The sequence below is a fragment of the Pelmatolapia mariae genome, linkage group LG16_19 (assembly GCF_036321145.2).
Source record: "Pelmatolapia mariae isolate MD_Pm_ZW linkage group LG16_19, Pm_UMD_F_2, whole genome shotgun sequence".
In the NCBI taxonomy this organism is placed as follows: domain Eukaryota; kingdom Metazoa; phylum Chordata; class Actinopteri; order Cichliformes; family Cichlidae; genus Pelmatolapia; species Pelmatolapia mariae.
The window spans coordinates 11,231,885-11,252,138 of NC_086241.1; the positions used below are offsets into that span (position 1 = coordinate 11,231,885).

At 41.1% G+C, this 20,254-nt stretch overlaps 2 protein-coding genes across 3 annotated transcripts in view; one reads left to right on the forward strand and one right to left on the reverse strand.

The window, feature by feature from the left end:
* LOC134645128 (general transcription factor IIF subunit 2-like) overlaps nt 1–14,039 on the forward strand; it is a 67,559-nt gene extending 53,520 nt beyond the window's left edge. For both annotated transcript variants that reach the window (XM_063498428.1, XM_063498429.1), the window contains 4 exons: nt 7,526–7,607; nt 9,772–9,871; nt 11,801–11,944; nt 13,853–14,039. In XM_063498428.1, the coding sequence (XP_063354498.1) occupies nt 7,526–7,607; nt 9,772–9,871; nt 11,801–11,944; nt 13,853–13,981 (455 nt within the window). In that variant the 3' untranslated portion in view covers nt 13,982–14,039. The remainder of the gene's footprint in view (nt 1–7,525; nt 7,608–9,771; nt 9,872–11,800; nt 11,945–13,852) is intronic.
* A 1,880-nt stretch (nt 14,040–15,919) lies between these two features.
* Nucleotides 15,920–20,224, reverse strand: tpt1 (tumor protein, translationally-controlled 1). Its single transcript, XM_063498061.1, has 6 exons — nt 20,099–20,224; nt 19,408–19,481; nt 17,755–17,939; nt 17,560–17,665; nt 16,615–16,731; nt 15,920–16,405 (listed from the first exon to the last, which is right to left on the reverse strand). Exons 1-6 carry the CDS (start codon nt 20,124–20,126, stop codon nt 16,403–16,405), a joined length of 513 nt encoding a protein of 170 aa, XP_063354131.1. The 5' UTR covers nt 20,127–20,224; the 3' UTR covers nt 15,920–16,402.
* Nucleotides 20,225–20,254: the final 30 nt, after the last annotated feature.

The window sequence follows — 20,254 nt, forward strand, 5'->3', positions numbered from 1 at the left end:
AGCAATGGAAATGAGCTTCCTCCGAAGGGTGGCTGGACACTCCTTAAGAGATAGGGTGACAAGTTCAGCCATCCGGGAGGGGCTCAGAGTAGAGCCGCTGCTCCTCCACATCAAAAGGAGCCAGCTGAGGTGGTTTGGGCATCTGACAAGGATGCCTCCTGGGCTCCTCCTGGGCGAGGTGTTCCTGGCATCTCCCACCGGGAGGAGGGCCCAGGGCAGACGCAGGACACGCTGGTTTATATTAGATTAGATTATATCTCTCGGCTGGCCTGGGAACGCCTTGGTGTTCGCCCGGGCAAGCTGGAGGAGTTGGCTGAGGAGAGGGAGGTCTGGGCTTCTTTGCTGCCCCCACAACCTGGGCCCGGATAAGTGAAAGAAGATGGATGGATGGAGGATCATGCAATGCTGCTGATGTCCAATTGCTCACAAAGATCAAATACGAATAAGGGACATGGGAGTCATCTGCAAAATCAAACTAAAGAGGAAGAAGACTAAAAACCCACCTCAAATTGGGCTGTCTGATTCAGGCTTCTCTTCTAAACCAGTGTTGGTAAGCTTAAATTATAAATCCAAACCTGATAACAGGACTGCCACAGCCAGTCAGCACACACTCGGGATGAATCAGAGACAGTTTTTGAGTTTTTGCTGGCATACCGAGGCATGCACAGCCTGAAGACATCACACGATTTTACCCTTGGAGATTCTTTAGCCATCTTCTGTGTTAGACAATGTTGATTTAAAAAAACAAAACAAGTCATCCGACAATAACGATCACAATTTCAGCTGCTTTATTCAAGCATCCTCACCTGGAGATTTGCTTCATTCACATGTGTTTTATTCCTCAGGAATCCTAATATGGAAAAGGAAAAAAAAGCATGACAAAGAGAAAATCTGTTTGCGTCAGTGTGGTTGTGTTATGTTATACTCATGATTTCATTGATATGGTTGAGTAACAGCCATGACATTTCTGTATCACTGAAGAGTAATGAGGCCCTGTGAATGATATGTGCGTGGGAGAATTAAAATATCGATCGTCTGTTGAAGGTGTGGACCAAAACATTCATGTAGCGCTCGAGTTTTATAGTAAAGCCGGTGTGCAGGAGTCTGCAGCTCGTCTCAAGTGTTCCACCCACACAGACGCCTGAAGCTACATTTGATGTGGTCAGTCATCATCCCATGCTGGTTCTCTCTCTCTCTCTCTGCTGTATGTTTGTTCATGTTTACAAAGGCACTTCTCTGCTACAATCAGTGTCCTTTCGGGCCTCGGAAAGAGGAAACTGGAAGACTTGAATGGCAGGAGGAAACCAATCCTCTTGTCCTTGAATCTGTTTGACCGCAACTACTTCATAACGGGGATGGAGGCGAAGGATGCTCAGCGGTGCAGTGCTTGTGTGCACACATGTTTGTCATGTGTGGGTGTATTTTTAGGCGTGTTGCTCTGGCACTCACTAGCCAATAATTGCACATAATTGCATCCATTAGTGGGGCAAAAAAAGATGAACATTAGTGAGAAATATCTGACACCTAAGTGTTTGCCCCTCAAGATTTAAAAAAACGGACTTGGCGGGCAGTTGATGAAATGTTGTGTGACACATAATGTCAGGTGATGGTGTGATGGTTACTATGGTGACTGTGGCGTTGCACCTGCTTTTTGTTCAGCTTTGGTTGGCACTGAATACGTAAACATATATACATACATGCATGCATACATGCAGCCACTTATCCTGCGGACAAGGGCTCCATTGTTGAATATGAAAAGGATTTTTTTTGTTGTTGTTTTTTTAAACACAAATGAGCCGCAGCACTGAGTGACATGTTCGGCCTTTACAGTCAATATGAGCGCTCGGTGATCTGCAAAGAGCAAATTTATCCACTGCTTATAATAGTCCCCAACACATTCACTGTTTCCACCTGTTTTCCCTGTTTTCTAAAATGGAAACTACACTACTAAAAAAAAAAAAAAAAAATTAAAGGACCACTTTTTAATCAGAGTGTAGCATCAAGTCATTTAAACTTCTTGAATATTGATCTGGTCAGTTACGTAACAGAGGAGGTTGTTAATCAGCTTCAGCTGATTTGCTGTTAATTAAATTGGCAACAATGAGACAACCCCCAAAACACTTTTAAAGGTTGAGGCCACTGACTGATTATTTTTTCCACTCTGGTTTTGCATTTGGCTAGGGTCAGTGTCAGTACTGGTAGCATGAGACAATACCTCTCCCAGCACAGTCTCAAGAGCGAGTAGGAGCTCTCAGGAGACAGACAGTTACTCTAGAAGCACATGTGACAGGCGTGAAAAGGTCTGGAGAAGCCCCAGAGAACATTATGCTGCCTGTAACATCATTCAGCATGACCGGTTTGGTAGCAGGTCAACAGTGGTTTGGGGAGGGATGTCCATGGCGGGATGCACAGACCTTTACAGGCTAGGCAACGGCACCCTGAGTGCTATTGGTCGAAATCCTTGGATGCACTGTCATACCCTGGGTTTTCTCCCGGTGCACAACAACGTCCGGCCTTATATGGCGAGAGTATGCAGGCAGTTCATAGAGAAGGAATTGATACCTCTGACTGGCCCCCATGCTCACCTGACCTAAATCCAAGAGAACACCTCTGGGACATGTTTCAGCCCATGTTTTGCTGTCTGCCACATGTCCATTTCTCTATAGAAGGAAGCAGGTTTCCTGGATTGCAAAAGAAGCAATTACGTTGTTCTTTGAGAGACGCCTGTCCAACATTGTCATGAACTTATGGCTCAGGTAAAATAAATAACTCAATACAATAATAATAACTTGATGTGGAGAAAAGAGAAGCCTAACAGAATAAAAATATTTGAACACAGACCACAAGAAACACTCGCTGCTGTGTGTTTGCAACTCCTGTGTTCTGTACACCACTCTTTGTCGTCTTATTAGCATTAACACACAACCCCACAAATATGAACAGTGACTAGAGGTCATTCATTGCCTTAACAGTCTAAGTCATGGTGAATGAAAGACCAACACAACATAATTTAAGATGTTATGACAGTTATTGCAGTTAACACATTAACATCAACATGAACAGTCCCATGAGTCTTTGCACTAGTGACCCCTCACCGAAGGCTGCTACAAGATAATAAATAAATTTATATTGATGTTAAATGGTATTAATGTCATTCCAGATATGCTGTTGGAATGATCATAAGCATTTTTTATGCACAAATGTGCACATGTATACAGACTATGAATGAAGCTCATTATCTTCAGTTGCGTTCATGCACGGTGAGAAGGGAATTGTCAACCTTGGTGGAGGCATGCAGTCTCAAGCCTGTTATACGGTTCTGCATTCATGTCCATTTGCATGTCTATTTGCCTACACAGAGCCCACACAGAGGGGTATGAAACCTAAGCAGGTGCGCTTGCGTGCAGGCCTCCAAAGACCCAACAGATCAGTACTCAACATGGATGATGTGTGTAGATCAAACACTGATTGAAAAGTGGGCCAGAACAGGAAGGGCAGCGACAACATCAGGGATCATCAAAAACAGCAGAGATAGTGGCTCCAATAGATAATTTTCACTTTTTTTGTACAATCCAATCTGAACGACAGTTATATTTCCCTTGTTTCATTGTTTCTTGCACTTTCATAATTAAAAACCTAGCACTGAGGTTTCCCTCAGAAGGGTTGAGCTTTATATTAAATGATTCAATAGCTATTAGTTCACCACAGCGCTACAGTTTATATCAGCAATAAATGAACTTCTAGAGTTTCTTATTTAATATCCTGTTAAAACTAATGGATATGGATAACAGTACAGTGTATATATTTGTTAGTGTATGTGTTTTTTTTTATTCAGTATATAAAATCCTAAAATTTTCAGGCAGTCTGGATTAAAATTTAATTGTGCTTTCATTATGGGTTAGTAGAGCATATACATGTGCTTTTAAGGGCCAACATGCAGAGACATATTTTTTATGTTATTTAGACATTTGGGAGAACATCGGTAAAACAATAACTGCCTCGCAAGCTGTGATATGCACCCTTGTAATTATCTGGACAGGACGCTGCATCATCTGCGCTAACGCAGACGAGGGAACAAAAGATGCCGCGGAGCAGCAGAAGCCGACTGACAGGTGATCCTGCTGCGCCTCCATCAGCAGAAACTGACGTTTCTTCGGATGACGCCCGAGAGGGAGAGACGTCTATGCCAGGGACCGTTTCTTTGCATTATGCCCACGTTTTAAGTAGAAGGGACTGAAACAAAAAAGAAAAATGCACAGGGTGCAGATGGATATGAGAGGGTTGGTGTGTAGCCATCAAGGATTTACAGGATTTACCACCTCAAAAATAAGAGGAGCCTGTTAAAATAAGTTTGACAGCTTGTCTCTCCGCTGCACAGGTCACTCAGGCCTCTCAGGCTATTCATTATGAATGCCTCGCCAACTATTTGCTGGCCTCTGCAGCTCTCTGTAGACTCGCTCTTTCTGTTTACCCTTTGAGCGTCTCCGTCTTTCTGCTGGTTTTGTTAAATGATGGGTGTAAAATATAGTGGCTTTTTGGACCTTTTTGTGCGTCCGGCTACAAACGATGCCAACAATGCACAATAGCGAGAGCCGCTGCCAATCTGACGCCAACGCTCACCAACTGGACTCCGGCATTTCCTGAACGTTCAGAAAAAAAGAAAACAGAAAACGGCTCCCGATAATGATTGGAGAGGAGCAGAAGAGGCATCAAATGGTTCAGGAACACGGTTGTGGGTTGGGCAGTTGAATAATTGGCTAAAGCACCTTATGAAAGAACAGCTTGAAAATAAATCTAACAAAAGAAAAACCTTTGTGCAGGGTGAATGACAAACGGCAGGAAATGTCAAGCTGTGAGTTCTGGCTGGACTATAAATATGTTCACTTAATGCTTTATGCTAGTTGAAATGTACAGTTTCTTGAAGTGAAACTCTCTGGATGTGATCAAATAAAAGTCCCTTGCATCTAAACGTGTGCATAAAGATACAGCAGCTTGTTCGTTTCCAGTCTTATGAGCGAATCCTGTAATTATGCAGTTTGGTGCACTTGTTTAAAAGAGACAGCTATACTTGATAAACGAGCTACGTAGTTTATTCAGTGCACTCAGCTATTTGTAGCGCTCCACTGACAGCAATTACAGCTACGAGTATGTTTGAGGTTCCTTCTAGCAGCAGCAGCGCACACCTGGGTTTTGAAGCACTTGTGCTCGTTGCGTATTGTCTCCTGCTGTGACAGATTGGATTGGAAAGTGTTGGTAAATTGCAGTCTGTGTCTAAACTGATTTTCAGCTGGGTTCAGGTGCTTTGTGGCGGTTGAAGACATTCAGAGGTGTATCACAAATCTCAGAAAGTGTATTTTGGGAGAAATTAACGTAATGTGCTCCCAAAAAAAGAGTCTGACTAACTTTAATGCTGATGATTGAATTTTGAACAGATTACAGCAAGTATATCTAAACGTTTTAACTGCCCTCTTCACTGTTTCCTGTACTATCCCTGTGAGAGGTGCTGAAACGAGTATAAAGAGATACAAAATGACCACAACAAGTATCTTTTTTAAAAAATTCTGTTTTGTGTCTCCTTGTTAAAGCCATGGGTTTGGCTCTTATGTTGGAAAAGCTCCTAATCGGTCCAGGTTGGGCCCTACTCGAGTCTCAATGGTACCACCGATGAATGCACACTGACATTTTTAGAAACACAGTGAGCTCTGGTTTCTGAAAACCAGGGGGCACCACAGCCCCCACATTAAATGACCTTCAATGAGGAATCCTCAAAAAGCTTTTATGCACAGGGGTAGTGAGAGTGGGCGTGCAGGCTGGTTGTTTTTGTTGCTTTAAAATGCAGGTAAACACTCAGTGTGAATAATTGGGAATCTTCAGAGTAGAAAAGGACGTGGTGTGGAGCAAAGGTGTGATCTGCTGTCATCATAGACTGTCACATCCGTGTAACGGCCATTAATTATCGCATTCAATTTCACTGTCGCAGTCTCCCTCATCATCTTCATCTGCCCTTTCCATTTATCCCCCACTCAAGACCTCATCTTCTGCTGTCTGCTGTCATTCACGTTAACCTCGGCCAATGTCGGGATGGTTTTGTGTGCCATTTTAGTTGTTTCTAAAGCAAATTCAAGGTCTCACTTAAATGTTTTTTTCTCCTTCTTGAATAGTCCAGGAGCTATGTTCATCTTTTATGTACAGTCTGTGTCTGAAATATCTATCAGTGGAAATATCAGCCTACTTTTTTAAATTAAAGACTTACTCTTTTTTAATTTAATAGTATTTAAATTACTAACTTGGTGTGCAGTAAATGTGCAGTATATGTTATCATCATGACAGCTTTCGGTTGAGAGAGTTCAATGTAGCCTTTTACATATGGCACAGTCCTCGTCCCTTAGCTTTACTCTGTACAAGATCCAGCTTTAACAATCATCTACAAGGCTACATGACGTGACTATTTAGGAGTGATGGGAGCAAGAAGTTAATAATAACTAATGATTAAATGCAGAGTGGACAAACACATGCATAAATACGCAGTGCAACATTAATGGGAAAAGATTTCTGAATCAAATGAAGAAGGTGGGCTGTGGTCTTGTTCTGTGACCAAGTGAGGAAAACCCTGCCAGGTAACATCAAACAAGCCCAAGATTTGAGGTTTTGCAGACAGGAGACCGTGACATGATGTTAACTTGTCAGCTATTTTGAACATATATGGTCGCGATGGAATGAGGCCTAGCAACCACCTGTGGCTAGACTGTTTGCCTTCAAAATTTTCAAACATGTTGTTTTCAGCTCTGAGACACAACATTTACTTCAAAGATGAACCGTCTCCATTTCTGCTTTCCATCGTGCTTTTTCAAGGTTTACTACTCCTCAGCTAGCAGATTGTGTGTTTGCAGACTGCTAACAATCTGCTAGCAACCAAAGCAATCACCAGGAAGTTTTTTTCTGCAGCAACATCTGATATCAGCTGATATCAACCAACATTAAGGAACCACTACTGACCAGTCGGGGAATACATGTTTCACTAGCAACTGGTGGCTGTATCATGTCCCATATGGTGGACATCTCAAGAGCAATGTACTCATGATGTCAGAAAACAGTATAAAAAGCAAATAAAAATTAAGTAAGAAAGCAAGCATCTACAGCAGTCTGAACTTCTAACAGATTATTCATGAATACCTAATTAAGTGAAACTTGGCCATTTTTTTAAAGTATCTAAAATGCAACAGTTTAGATATATAAGATAGAAAATAAGGAAATGCATTGCAAGTCCACTTCAAATAGGCTGAAGGTAGGAATGTGTGCATTCACCCAAGTTCTCAAGAGGTTAAAAACAGTTTCTGGTAGTTACTTGTAAACTGATTCTTCCAAATGTGCACTAAAGATACCTGCAGTTCAATAAAAATGTGTGTGTGTGTGTGTTGTTTGAGTTACACGTCAATAAAATGTGGATAACAAAGACTTCCCTCTGCTTACAGAATCTGTGTGTCTGAATCATGATTAAGCAGTTGAGTCACTGTCTTTGTTGTAGATGAAATCAGTCTGGAGGGGATGGTGGTGCACCGAGCCGAATGCAGGCCAGCCGTCACTGACAGCTACATGAAGCTGAAGAAGTGAGTGAATGCTGAAATTTCCCTTCCAAATGCTGCAGTTTGAAAGCTGTTAAATTCATCTTGCATGAGATGATGTAATCCTGAGAACTTAAACGTTACAGTGGTTCTTATTGCAGTTGATTAGAATAATATACAGATGGAAAGGAGAGAACTAAACTGGAATTATTTCCATCGTCACATCTAACCAAGTTAGGAACTCTATCAAGGAGGTAGGTGTATTATTGTCAAATTCTACAACCAAGAGATGCCTTCATGAATGGAAATACAGAGAGTTTGCAGCAAGGCACAAGAAGAAGTCCAAATTAGACTTTGCCAGAAAACATCTAAAAACACAGTTCTGGGGGAAAAAAAAAAGATGAAGCCACGATTAACTTGTACCAGAATTAGGAAAGAGAAAAGTATGAAGAAAGATGGAAACAGGTCGTCTGTCAAACATGCTGGCACGGGCATGTATATGGCTGCCAGTGGAACCGGATCACTGGTGTTTATTGATGACAGGCCTATAATCTCTGCTCAGGTTCAGAGCAAATAAGTTGAAGGCATTAGATACAAAACTGAATGCAGGAAAAAAACCCACAAACAAGCGGCAACTGAAGGTGGCTGCAGCAAATCCCTGGCAGAGCATCTCATCTCAGAACACAGCAACCCGTTGGTGGTGTCCCTGGGTTCTAGACTTGATTGTACGAAAAACAATCCTCATATTTAAAATTCTGTTAGTTTGCCTAATTACTTTTCAGTCCCTGATAATAGGAGGCTGTATAAAAATATCTGCAATTCCTAAACAGTCGCTGCAAGTTCAGGGAAGTCAGATACATTGTGGTCCATCAAACGCAGATATTTTAGAGGTGCACTGGTAACAAAGTATGACATTTGGAGAGCATCAAACACACAAATGTACATCAAACGCACAAAGCAGTAAGGGTGTTATTTGTTGTTTTGGAAGCGTGCTGTTGAATTTGCTTCTTTCACCCCTGAAAAGCACGAAATCTATTCAAGTGTTGTGAATTAATTCCAGCGTGAGTAGACAAGTTGGCAGCGTGTTGACAGGATCACGACTGCAACTGTTAATTTGTGTACACTAAACACTCGAGTCCACTCTGGCTGTTTTTTTTTTATTTTTAGTTTTTTTTATTTCCAAACTGGTTTCTGTCTCCTCTTCATTGGATTATGCTATTCCAGCCAGAGTTAGAGGATGGCATTGCTATAGCAACAGCATCACTGTGGCAGATGCACTGCTACAATCCAACCGAAGGCAAACACAAAACACAGCAGTGTGTGAGACGCTTCCTCTGTCGACCATCAAATCAGCGAGGCACATCAGAACTAACAGCAAGCACCTTGAAAACTGAAGTGCAAAAAAGCAGTCTTACGTCCTCTGTCCCTAACATGGCCGGTGTGTGTTCATAACAAAGCTGAGATCCTCCCTAAACATTACAGGATGGCAGTATTTATCTAACATAGAGCACGTACCGAACTTAGATCTGTCTGATTTGTACTTCGACACAAACTTGAGAAGAAAATTCTTCACTTTTGGATCCAGTTTTTTAATCTCCCAGTTGGACAGCAGCTGACAAATGGCCCTCCATCATTTCAGGCTACAGGATAATGAAGGACATTATGTTGTCATGGTGGCGTCTGTGTGTGTGGACACAATTCAAGAATAGTTTTGCTACATTTTCAAGTGATTATATGAAGCTCTTTGCCACCTTTTCCGGCACATTAGTGAAAATTTTCAATCGAATAAATGTATGCATTAGATCCAATCTGATCATTATTGGGTTTATTTATAAATGGGGAGGACGATCGACTTCACTAATGGCAGCACTGAAGCAGGAGTGCTTGTGGCCAATATCAGTTATCACAGTGATTATGGCAGGACATCAGGGAGGCAGAGTGCTTTGCTGTTTGATTTGATGGTCGAACTATAATAAAAAAATGTGAGTCAAGATTAATGAAAGTCAAAAAAATAAATAAATAGAAAGCAGGATATCTTCAAGCAAAGCAGCTGCCATTACTTGTTTGCTTAGCTCAAGCCCAAGGTGATGACAGTTGTGTTTTGTGCCAACAGGCCAATCTGTCAGCTGAGATCACATTAGACGTTAGAGCACAGATGATACAGGAAACTTTCTCTCTCTCACTGTGTGTGTGTGTGCGTGTGTGTCAGATTGCAGATTAAAGAGTCCGTCAAGCCTCAGCGTTTGTCACAGCAGCTGGAGAGAGCCGTCACCACCGTCTTCAAGCCTGTGGCCAACCATGATTTCAATGTGAGAAGTAATATCAGCAGTCCTTGCATGCATGTGTCTGTAACTAGTTTGACTCATTGTATCACTTGTTTGATAAAATGGTTTTAATCCTGTAAAGTCTGGTGCAAAGTGCAAGAAATGTGCAACAAAAAAAGAAAAGAAATAGAATATCAACGTGTATATGTGAGCTTTAATTTGTATTTATTGTTTACTGCTCACAGTAGCAGGGAAAGGAAAAAATACCACTGTTGATGTAGAGGTCTCAAAAACTCATGGATCTAATATGATACACTTGGCATTGTAGGGTAAAAAAAGCTGTTGTGCTGACGTAATGTTGCCAGCTGCAAGGTCGTCTTTTATAAAGTAACTTCAAAGTCTTTCTTAACGAGAGTGAATCACATCAAACTTCAGACAGCACAGTTTGAAATGTGTTAATGACCCAGTCTTCATCACTTCATCACACAAGCAGATAATAATTTTCTTTGTGTTTTCTTTAATGCATTTTGATCTTCTAATGGTTCGCTTGCTGAACTTGATTCTCCATCAGCACCTTTACTTTTCAGTTTTAAGTTCTTTCCCAGCTAAAGACGAGATATAAGATGAGTTCAGGATTAAAAATACATTAGAAATGGAAGGAAATTTTTTTTGTTTTTTAATTCCTCAGCTTTGTTGCATTTGTTCAGTTCCATCTTAAAATATAAATATTTCATGGAAATTTTAAACTAAATTACTAAAAAACAGCTAAAAATGCATTTTATAAGAGTGCATCTTATCCCATTCTTTTACAGGATTAAAGGGAATTCTTTTAAATTATATTTTTATCTATTATAAGTTTTGGAAATTTTACAGGAACTAACTGTTTGTATCCAGTTGTGGATCTTTCACGTGTTAGGTGAATGTCTTAACCGCTACGATGTGCTAAAAAAGGTCAAATAGTTCAGTTAAAAATTTTTAAAAATAAACAAGACTTCTCGTTTCCCACCTGCAGTACCTTCACGGCCCACCAGGAGGTTGCAGCCCACACTTTGCGAATCACTCGCCTGTATTTAAAAAAAAAAAAAACACACACATATATATGTACTTTTTGCAATGTAACCTCCTGAAGGGAATAATTATGGTATGAAAGGTATTTTACCTTCTGTGGGTCACCATTTTATTAATATTTTAAACTAACATGTTTTCATAGACTGTACATAAAAGATGGACATCCATTGGCTTGTGATGTCCATTTGAGTGTTTTGATCATGACCATTTAACTTTGATGGGTGAAACTTGGATCACAGCATTTCAAAAAAGCATACCCCGCTTTATTGGTTAAATTAGAAGATATTACTGGAAGAAAATCATTCTGTATTAAAGAAGATTTAATGAGCAACAAAGACTTAATACAAACCTGTTTAGGGTTTTAAAATTATTTCTTCAGGTCAAGTGACCAGTCAGGTCATTCACTCATACTTATTTTTGGAGCCAAAAAAGTCGCCCCCTGCTGTCCATTTGAAAGAATGCAAGTTTAAGCTCCACTTCTGCATTTTTCAGATACAGCCGCTAGACCCATCTGTGATCTGTATTTTCATGCCTGTGGTCTTCCAGGTTAATTGCCTCTGGCTCATTTCCCCCTTTGGTGGGGTTAATCTGTGGGGATATGACCTCAGAACTTGTTCCAAGATAACAACAAAGCGCTTCCAGGTTTAGGTCCTAGACTTTGGCTTTCAATAATGCATTTTGGTTCGGTTTGAATTCTATGTGAAAACTGAACAAGCCAAGGGGGGAACGCAACAAGTGTACCATCATTCACCGATTCAAATCAGGAGAAAACAGTCAGTGCACAGTTTTTGGTGTTTAAATCCATCTAAAATGATCTTAGTTGTCTTTAGTCTGGCAATATTATATAGTATTTTCACTGTCATTAATGTTACTGTCATCAGTTTTAATACTGAGTTTGGGTCTAAGGTGGAGTATGAGAAGAAAAAGAAGACCGAAGGGAAGATGGTGAGAGCTGAACGTCAGCTCGTGTTGGACATGCTCTTCTCGGCCTTCGAGAAGCACCAGTATTACAACATTAAGGCGCTGGTGGACATCACCAAACAACCTGTGGTGAGCAGCGTGCACGCACACACACCCATGTGAAACAGGCAACATGTACACACACTCAAACATGCACACATGCAACAGCATCGCTGTAAAAAGCATAAAAAAAACAATACACCTGCCCACTATCCACCTTGCTTTGTTAAATTTGAACAAATCGCCCACGGCGTGACGTTCATGCCTGTTCACACTATCTGTTGTGGCTGAAATTTGGGCCAACGTGTGCACACACACACACACACACGCACACATGGCATGAATCGATACAGTGCAGTGGATTCGTTCCAGCTCGCAGTGAACAGAAATGTGTAGGTGCTGATGAGACCTTTAGGTCCTCCTCTCCCTCTGATTGCATCTGATTGCATAACCAGTGGCTGAGTAGGAGTCAAACGCCCCAATACACTCCACACCATCATTTCTCTCCTAAAGCACTTGGCTAGCACTCAAATTAACTGAACTAAAGTAACCGAAATGCCCATTATGAAAAGTCTTGGAGCACATTACGGTTATTCATCAGTTGGCGGCCGCGTCTATACAAGCTCAACAGAGACACCTGCTGGTCATTGCAGAGGATTGTCTGATCTGCTAAAGAGTAGCCCCTGCTTGTGAGTTCATGCCTGCTGATTAAACCAAAAGTCAATGTTAGCGCATGATTTAAAGTAAGAAGAAACAGCTTTTTGCCCACTTGTACATACACTGACTCATTATTTGAAACTTGTTTGATATGATCCTTAAATACGTTTGTTACAATTGCAACACTATGCTACAGGTGACTAGCATATCATGTCCACTCTAACCCTCTGACAGCTAAACCAGGGTTGTTGTTGTGCCTAAAGGGGAATATTTGCTCACTGCACATGTCTTTGTAGCTGGTGGTTGATTATTAGGGTTATCCAGTTGCCAAGGTAACCTACTACCGTATTTGCCACCCTGTCATATGTCAATCAGTGGCAGTTTTCCTGAAGACACTTCAGTCGCTTACCTCGAAGTTCAGAAAAGTTTAACTTGGGACAAACAAACTGCTGCTATTTCTGTTCTGCTGTCAGTTGAAGTTGCTGATGCCATCGACTTTTTGTGGTTTCTAGTTTCTGCTGTTCGCTTCCTGCGTGAACGCCCCTGAACCAAGAAATGGATTATACCTAACCTTAGACTAACTACTTCTACCAGTGGAGCTCTTTTTAGTACTCTGGGAATATACTTGATCCATAACTGAGGGGAAAAAAGGACACCAGAAGCCAGAAATCTCATATTCTTATAGCATAGAGTGATTGTGGAAACGGATCAGTGATTTATTAGACCTCACAATATTTCCCCTGTGGATGTCAGGGGAAATTTTCTAAACAGTGGTCACCACCATAGTGGCTCGAGTCCATCATGAGGAGATCGAGAGACACGCTCTCTCTCATATGCGCTGGGTTTCCTCACAGTTCAACAGCTCACCTGGGAGGGGCCATAGACACGTGCCTAAATCGCCTGAGCTGGCTTCTTTGGATGCGAAGGAGTTGTGGCTCTTCTCTGAGCCATTTGTGAGCTCCACACCCCTCTATGTGGGACGGCCCTCCTGTGGAACCACAACATGCAGGAAGAGGCACGTGGATTTGGAGTATTGTGGATCAGGCAGTAGACAAAGGCAGGGAGTCAATCACCAGCTCCCAGTAGTGTCATATACTAATAACTGGTACTTAAAGATAAATATGAGGCCAGTACCGGTTTTTCAACTGGTTTAGAACAAGCACAGGAGAAAGTGGGTGTGAACTGAAAAATGAAGGCATACTTTTGTCTTTGTGTGGGTTAAAGTAACAAGGTGCAAATGTTTGCTCTTTGTGCTCAGTTAGTTACAAATTGTCCACAAAATCATGCAACACATCTGTTTAAATGCATCATGTTTCAAGCTGCTTCTTGTGTCTGGCACAGACCTACCTGAAAGAAATCATGAGGGAAATCGGCACATACAACAGCAAAGGCGTTCACAAAAGCACCTGGGAACTGAAGCCGGAGTACCGACACTACCAATCTGACGAGGAGGAGATGCAGACCACCTAGGCCGAGCCAGAGTCCTCTGAAGTATCTTCTGGGCCTCAAATTTGCAATAAATTTGTTTATTTCAGTAATTTTTTTTTATGTTGACAGAATTATGGGGAGAAAAAGCTTTGTGTGCACTCAAACATAACTAATATGGCACGATGGTGTAAAATCTTTATTTTTGTGGTAGGATAAATTTTTGTGTGTATTCCAAGAAAGAAATAAACGTCCTCTGCTGAGGAAAACAAAGATTAAGGGGCAAACTGGCTCGAAACTTCTAGCAATGCTGCCTCTTTCTAGGAGTGTTACTATGGCAACTGTGAACAGCCTTAAACTATGGTTACAATGAATCACACCAGCTGCTGCTGCTGGTCTGACTGCACCCCAGCTATTAAATGTGTGTCAGCGGGTCTCATTCCCATTAGTTTCGAGTGAGATCAGGAGTGAGCACAACTTTCTTTTTTTCCTTTTTTTTTTTAAGCCATGCAATTCGGTTTTTGTAATTAACAAAAGTATTAACTCTTCTGTAACCAGCTTATTTTTTCAAAATGTGATCTCATCTTCACACAAGTCACAAGTATAGACAAACACAGTCTTTAATAGAATTATTGTCTTTTACTTTTACCTCTTTTATTTTCCCCCACCAGTACAAAGCAGTTCTGCTTTGGTTGCTTTTGAGAAGTAGCCCACATTTCAAAAGGTTTGAGACCCTTTGAAAGTGCCACATAACAGCAGTTGGGGTAACATCCATGGGGAAGAAGAAAAAAAACATGTTTGCGAATCCTTGGTGGATTTCTTCTGATAACCTCTCTCTTAGCTCTCAGCTTGGCAGTTTCGTGGTACCATGACAGTGCCAACTCTACATTAAGAGCTGCCAGTGTGTTGGTGTAGAAGAGTTAAGTTACAGTCCTGAGCCCAGACACCCTTCAGAGAGAACAGATTTCCCCTGCTTATACCCTCAATCTCCTTTAATTCACTGCCCACAGCTCGTGGCTGTGGGTGAGGATAGGAATGAAGATGTACGAGTCAATTAACAGCTCTGCTTTCACACTTAGTGCATCATCAAAAACAAAAACATGGGTGCAGTTTGTTTTAGACATGAAGCCGATGTATTAGTCTTAAATATGCATTCTGTATGAAGGCCACTAGATGGTGATAGCTGTGATTGCAGACATTACCAATCCTACAGAAGTCTACAGGAAAACAAACTTTTGTCTTGTCAAACCTTGCAACACGTGTCAATTTCTTTAAAAGAGTTTGAGGTTATTGTCCTCCACGTTAATGAGTCTAGTTGTTGAGACTAAAGTTGGCTACACACGTTTCTTTGTACTGCAGTCCTTCAGCAATGGATTAAACTGCAGATCACTAGGCTGCTCTGAATCACTACTGTAAAACTATGGACGATCAAAATGAATTAAGTCATTAATAAAATTGGAAATTGATATTTTATTACTGACATGTCACTAATTTTGGCACTTATTGCCCTCCATATAACCTTCACACATTTAACACCAATCTCATCAGCAACTTCTCATTCAGTAAATTGCATTCATCATACACCTGACCTTGGGCCAACAGCCGCAAGCACTTTAGTTCACTCCCGAACAACCTCTGTACTACCAGCTCTAGTCGTCCTAATTTTTGTGCTTATTCATTACTTTGTATGGCAACATTTTCTCTTGAATTTCGCTTTTATACATAAGACTCCTTTTATACATGAAGCCCACACATTACATTGCCAGCAGCTACTGGCTGTGACTGTTCTGCACTTCACAAAAATCTGAGAATCAAAAAGGTGAATGAAAAAACCCAAGGACAACTGCACATGAGATCAGCTTGTCAACGCTACAAAAGCATCTTTTCAAGCAATTCAAAAAGGATATTCTAAAATCCAACCCACAAACTGCCTGTTTGCAGTACCAGAAGTGAAGGTTGACACAAATGCAGAGAAATGAAATGGAAAGTTGTGGTACTCATTTTTATTCATTTTCAAATTAAACCATAAGTCTTTTTTGTAGATGGAATCTTATTTAATGCAACCACAAACCCAAACTCAAAGGGGTCTGGTGATGCCAACCTGTATGGATTGTTGCTAAAACAGTATGCAGACAGAAGGAAAACAAACGTCTTCTTTCAGCCAGTCAGAGCTTTGCTCGCTGTCCAAGCCTTTTTGTTTCAATCACAAAAACTGGGCCAATCCTGGGACAAAAATCAAACACTGCAAAAGCCAAAAAAGAAAAGGTTAAAAACTGTATTCGGTGACTAATCATGTTTGATTCACCCCCCAGGTTTGGGAGCGGTTCTGTGGGCCGTAATGTGAATATTTAAGAAATTGGACAATGTTTCTGTTCAGGCATGATGCAAGGTAGTGCTCCTCCAGTCTGCTTTGTAGGCCATTTTGGAAGCAGCAGTCAGGTGAACAGCAGATGTAATTCCAGGTAGTTACTGTTTGAAAGAGAGAGGAACAGTGTGTAGTTATTAAATTTAACTATCTACACCCAAGTGGACAGCAGGCATGATTTTACAAACACGGAACATTCATTTAGAAATCCAGACCAAATTAGTGTGTGTACTGTGGCATACTGATGTTCTCCAGCAGAAACACTTTGTAGTTTGAGAAATGTATCACGTCTTTCCCACTTCATAGCACTTACGCATTTTTCGATCTCCAGGCCATCTTTGAAGAAAAGCATGAATGGTGTGATGCCATCCTCACGGTAGTCCAGCAGACCAACCATGCCCTCTGGGTTCATGGACTCTCCTGTGAAAAACTGCAAGCAAACAGCAACCATTAGACCTTCCTCTCAGTCGTACAGAAAGCCTTTAATTTAAAAAGAAGTTCAGATTACAAAGATTTGCAACTCTTAAACCCATAATTTATTCACAGTAGAACACAGAAAATGCCAAATTTTTAAATCTAATAAAATATAATTTCAAATTTGGCAGCTTTTCTTGAATTTGATGGCAGGGGCAAGTCTCCCCATCACCCCCCAAACGTACCTTCATTGAGTCTCAGATTAGGTACGTTTCATTAACAAGCTTCGGGATGCTGGCTGTCAGCCACAGATCAACATGTCAAAGAACTGACATGTTTATTTCAAACAAGCAAGCTGGTTAAACTTGTTTTTTTGACACTACTTAACTGCAGAACCCAGTCTAGATGTCAAGTATTCACACTACGTTATCACACAGTCTATAAAGCTACAAACTGACAAATGATAGAGGCAAATCCACCTCCACGATGAAAACATTAGCAATTGATGATGACTCACAAAAGAAAAATCTGTCAGCTGAGATTCTCCCATAAACTGAATTCTCCTGGTGCCAACATGGTTATTGCCACAGTTTTCAGAGAGCTTCAGCTGCATGATTCAACTCAAGTTTTGTATAGACACACACTCAGAAAGTGACATGCAGGCCTTCCTACGAGACTTGAAAATGTCACTCAAACTCAAATTCCACCCATTGTCTACACTCCTCACCCTTCCCGTTGGCTTTTAAGGGTTTCCAAAAATACTGTAGTTACTGTATTCGCAAGGCAAAACTTTATATTTAGTGTGAACACGGTTTAAAATGCCATTTCATCTCTGTATAGCTACCTGGTAGTTCTTGATGTTCCCCAAGATCTTCTTGACTTCTGGTTGGATGTCAGCCATAAAGCTCTCCACTCTATCTGGTTTGGTCTCTTGCAGCTTGGCTTTAACACTAGACATGCAAACAGACACGTTCATTTAACAGAGCCGAAGATCATTCAAAACCAGAACTCCTCCTCACTGGCACATCAAGCTACTCACGCCTTCACATAATCCTTAATGTAAGTCATGTACTGCTTCTTGTCAAAGCCCGTCTCCTGCAGTTTGTGGTTCAGGACGATGTCGACACCAGAGACCGTGGAAGACTCGTTGCCCTCGGTTGCTTCCTCGGCAGAAGCGTTGGCTGCAATTAGAGAATCATCAAACCCTTCTGTCCTGGTGACGGTCTGTAGTCGAGGAGAGGAACAAAAAAAGAAAAAACAATTATTACTGGTGCATCATGGCAAGGGCAATAGTAAATGATTGGGAAATACCAATAGATCAGTTGGCCTCCAATTCAGTATTTTTGAGCCATTTAAAAATGTATAACTAACAAGAACAGCCGGCTGACTTAAATGTTGTAGCCTGCAACAGTTTCCCAACCTCTTCGAGGCTAAACCTCATTACTATAGTATTCGTCATTATACCTGAAGCACAGTTTATCTGTTGCATTTATGTACTTATGAAAAAAAAAAAAGCATACACATAAATACAGCCCTTCCTCATACACATCTTAAAATTTACAACAGGATATTATTTAGCAAAACCCCGATCCGCCATCCTGATCTGAATCACGTCTTTTTTTGTTTAAACCTAAAAATGTTACTTTTTTTTTATTAACTTAAAAACAAAGCTTTATGTAAGTGTTTGCTTGGTAACTACTTCACCAAGTTTCTTTGACTAATTTTAAAATATGCTTAAAGACAAACACCAAGCTAACATGATACTTCAAACTGTTCAAGCATTTAAAAAATTTTTTTGTCTGATTCTTAGGCAGGTTAAGGACCTTGTAGTTACGCTATTGGAGACCTGCAACTATGAGTCATCTTCAGTCATAGTCAATATGACGTCATGGAAGTACAGCCAGAAATCACATGACTCACTCCAAAAAACATCTACCAATCTACTTTAAACATAAGTAGTGGCCCATCCCGAATAATAATACCAAAGCTGTAAGAGAAATTACAAAACTGGGGAATAAATTTAAAAAGAGCGTACGCTTTATTTGTTAATTACCATATGATCGTGTCCCGGTGTTTTAGATGCAAGCTCAGCCAAGACAGAAACAAATAAAATGCTAGTACCTTTATTTTTTCCCCACCCCCCTTTGTGGTCAGCTTTCCCCACCCCCATTTTCTCTCTTTTTGGGTGTGTGTGTTGGTATTTGTCCCTCAAATTCCAATTGCTTTGTACATATATCCATTCCAATAGTTTCAGCAGTCTCCTTCCAGTAATTAGCTGTTTCTATGTTACATTAATACAATGATTATTATTCCTTAGATTGAGATAATGATGCTACTCTCTCAGTAATGAACTCAAAAACTGGTTAAAAAGTAGCCAGAAGCCACTCACAGAAGGAATGGACAGTACTGAAAAGGCCAACACAACAGTCTTGGGCTGTATTGATCTAATGTGTTGTTACATTTCTAGTGAGGTCTGCGTCAGATAACGGTGTAATTTCCCACCAAAGCATAAATCCCTAATAAGGGAGCAACTTAAAGCAGCTACTTATTCTCTGGGGTTTTATTAAAACACCTTAGTTTTGGGTGTATGCCAACTACACTTTAAATTTCGCTGCAAAGCAGCAATGAACCAGCTGTTGGAAAAGGGTGAAACTGGCTAAATCCTCTGTTGAACATGTGGTGGCGAACTCACCTTTCCTTCAACCTCAAAGAAGATCCCGTTTTCACTTTCTTTGACTTTAAAGGCATCTGAGAACATCTCATCACCTGTAGAAGGAAAAGGGAGGAAGGAACATATTACAACACTCCAAGCTAACATCATGATTTAAAAGAACAGAAACAGCAGCAGAGGCTAAAAAGTTATCCACAATTCAAGGCTGAATCTTGTGCGATAAAAATAATAATGTGAGGCGTAGTGGTGGGGGAACACCAACAATGGCAAGTCTAGAAAAATCTGCCGGACAAAAATAAAACTGCAGCAGAGGGGGGGATGCTGAAAGGCCACATTCACCACGTTACTTTACCATGACGAACCCCAACAGGAATAGCCCCAACCCCCGGCAACTACAAAGCCACCTCACCGGTGACTGAGCCGGTGCTCTTTTAGACTTTTATAAAACTTTATTTAAGCCGAAGTGTGGGCAAAGCTAAAAGCTAACCGGCCACAATCACCGGCTAGCCCAACAGGGTGGCTAACTCCACATACTCTTCTGATTGAGTTAGCATCTGGCTAGCTAACGCTAACTTCCGAACCATGACAACACGAGTTAGCTCGTTAGCGTGACCAACTCTCACCTATAACATCACAACAAACGTGAAAAAACAGACGCGACCGTCACGCTACCCGGTCAGCGTGAAAGAAGACACGTAAAAAGGTCACTCACCGCTGATAAGGTCCCTGTAGATGATCATTTTGCTGCTTCGGTGTTAATTCTTCCCAGAGACAGAGAGCAGGCCAACCGCCCAAACAGCACGGGAGAGGAAAAAGACCGATCGGGCCGCGAGGCGCTACATTTACATCCTGCTGACGTCACTGTGGG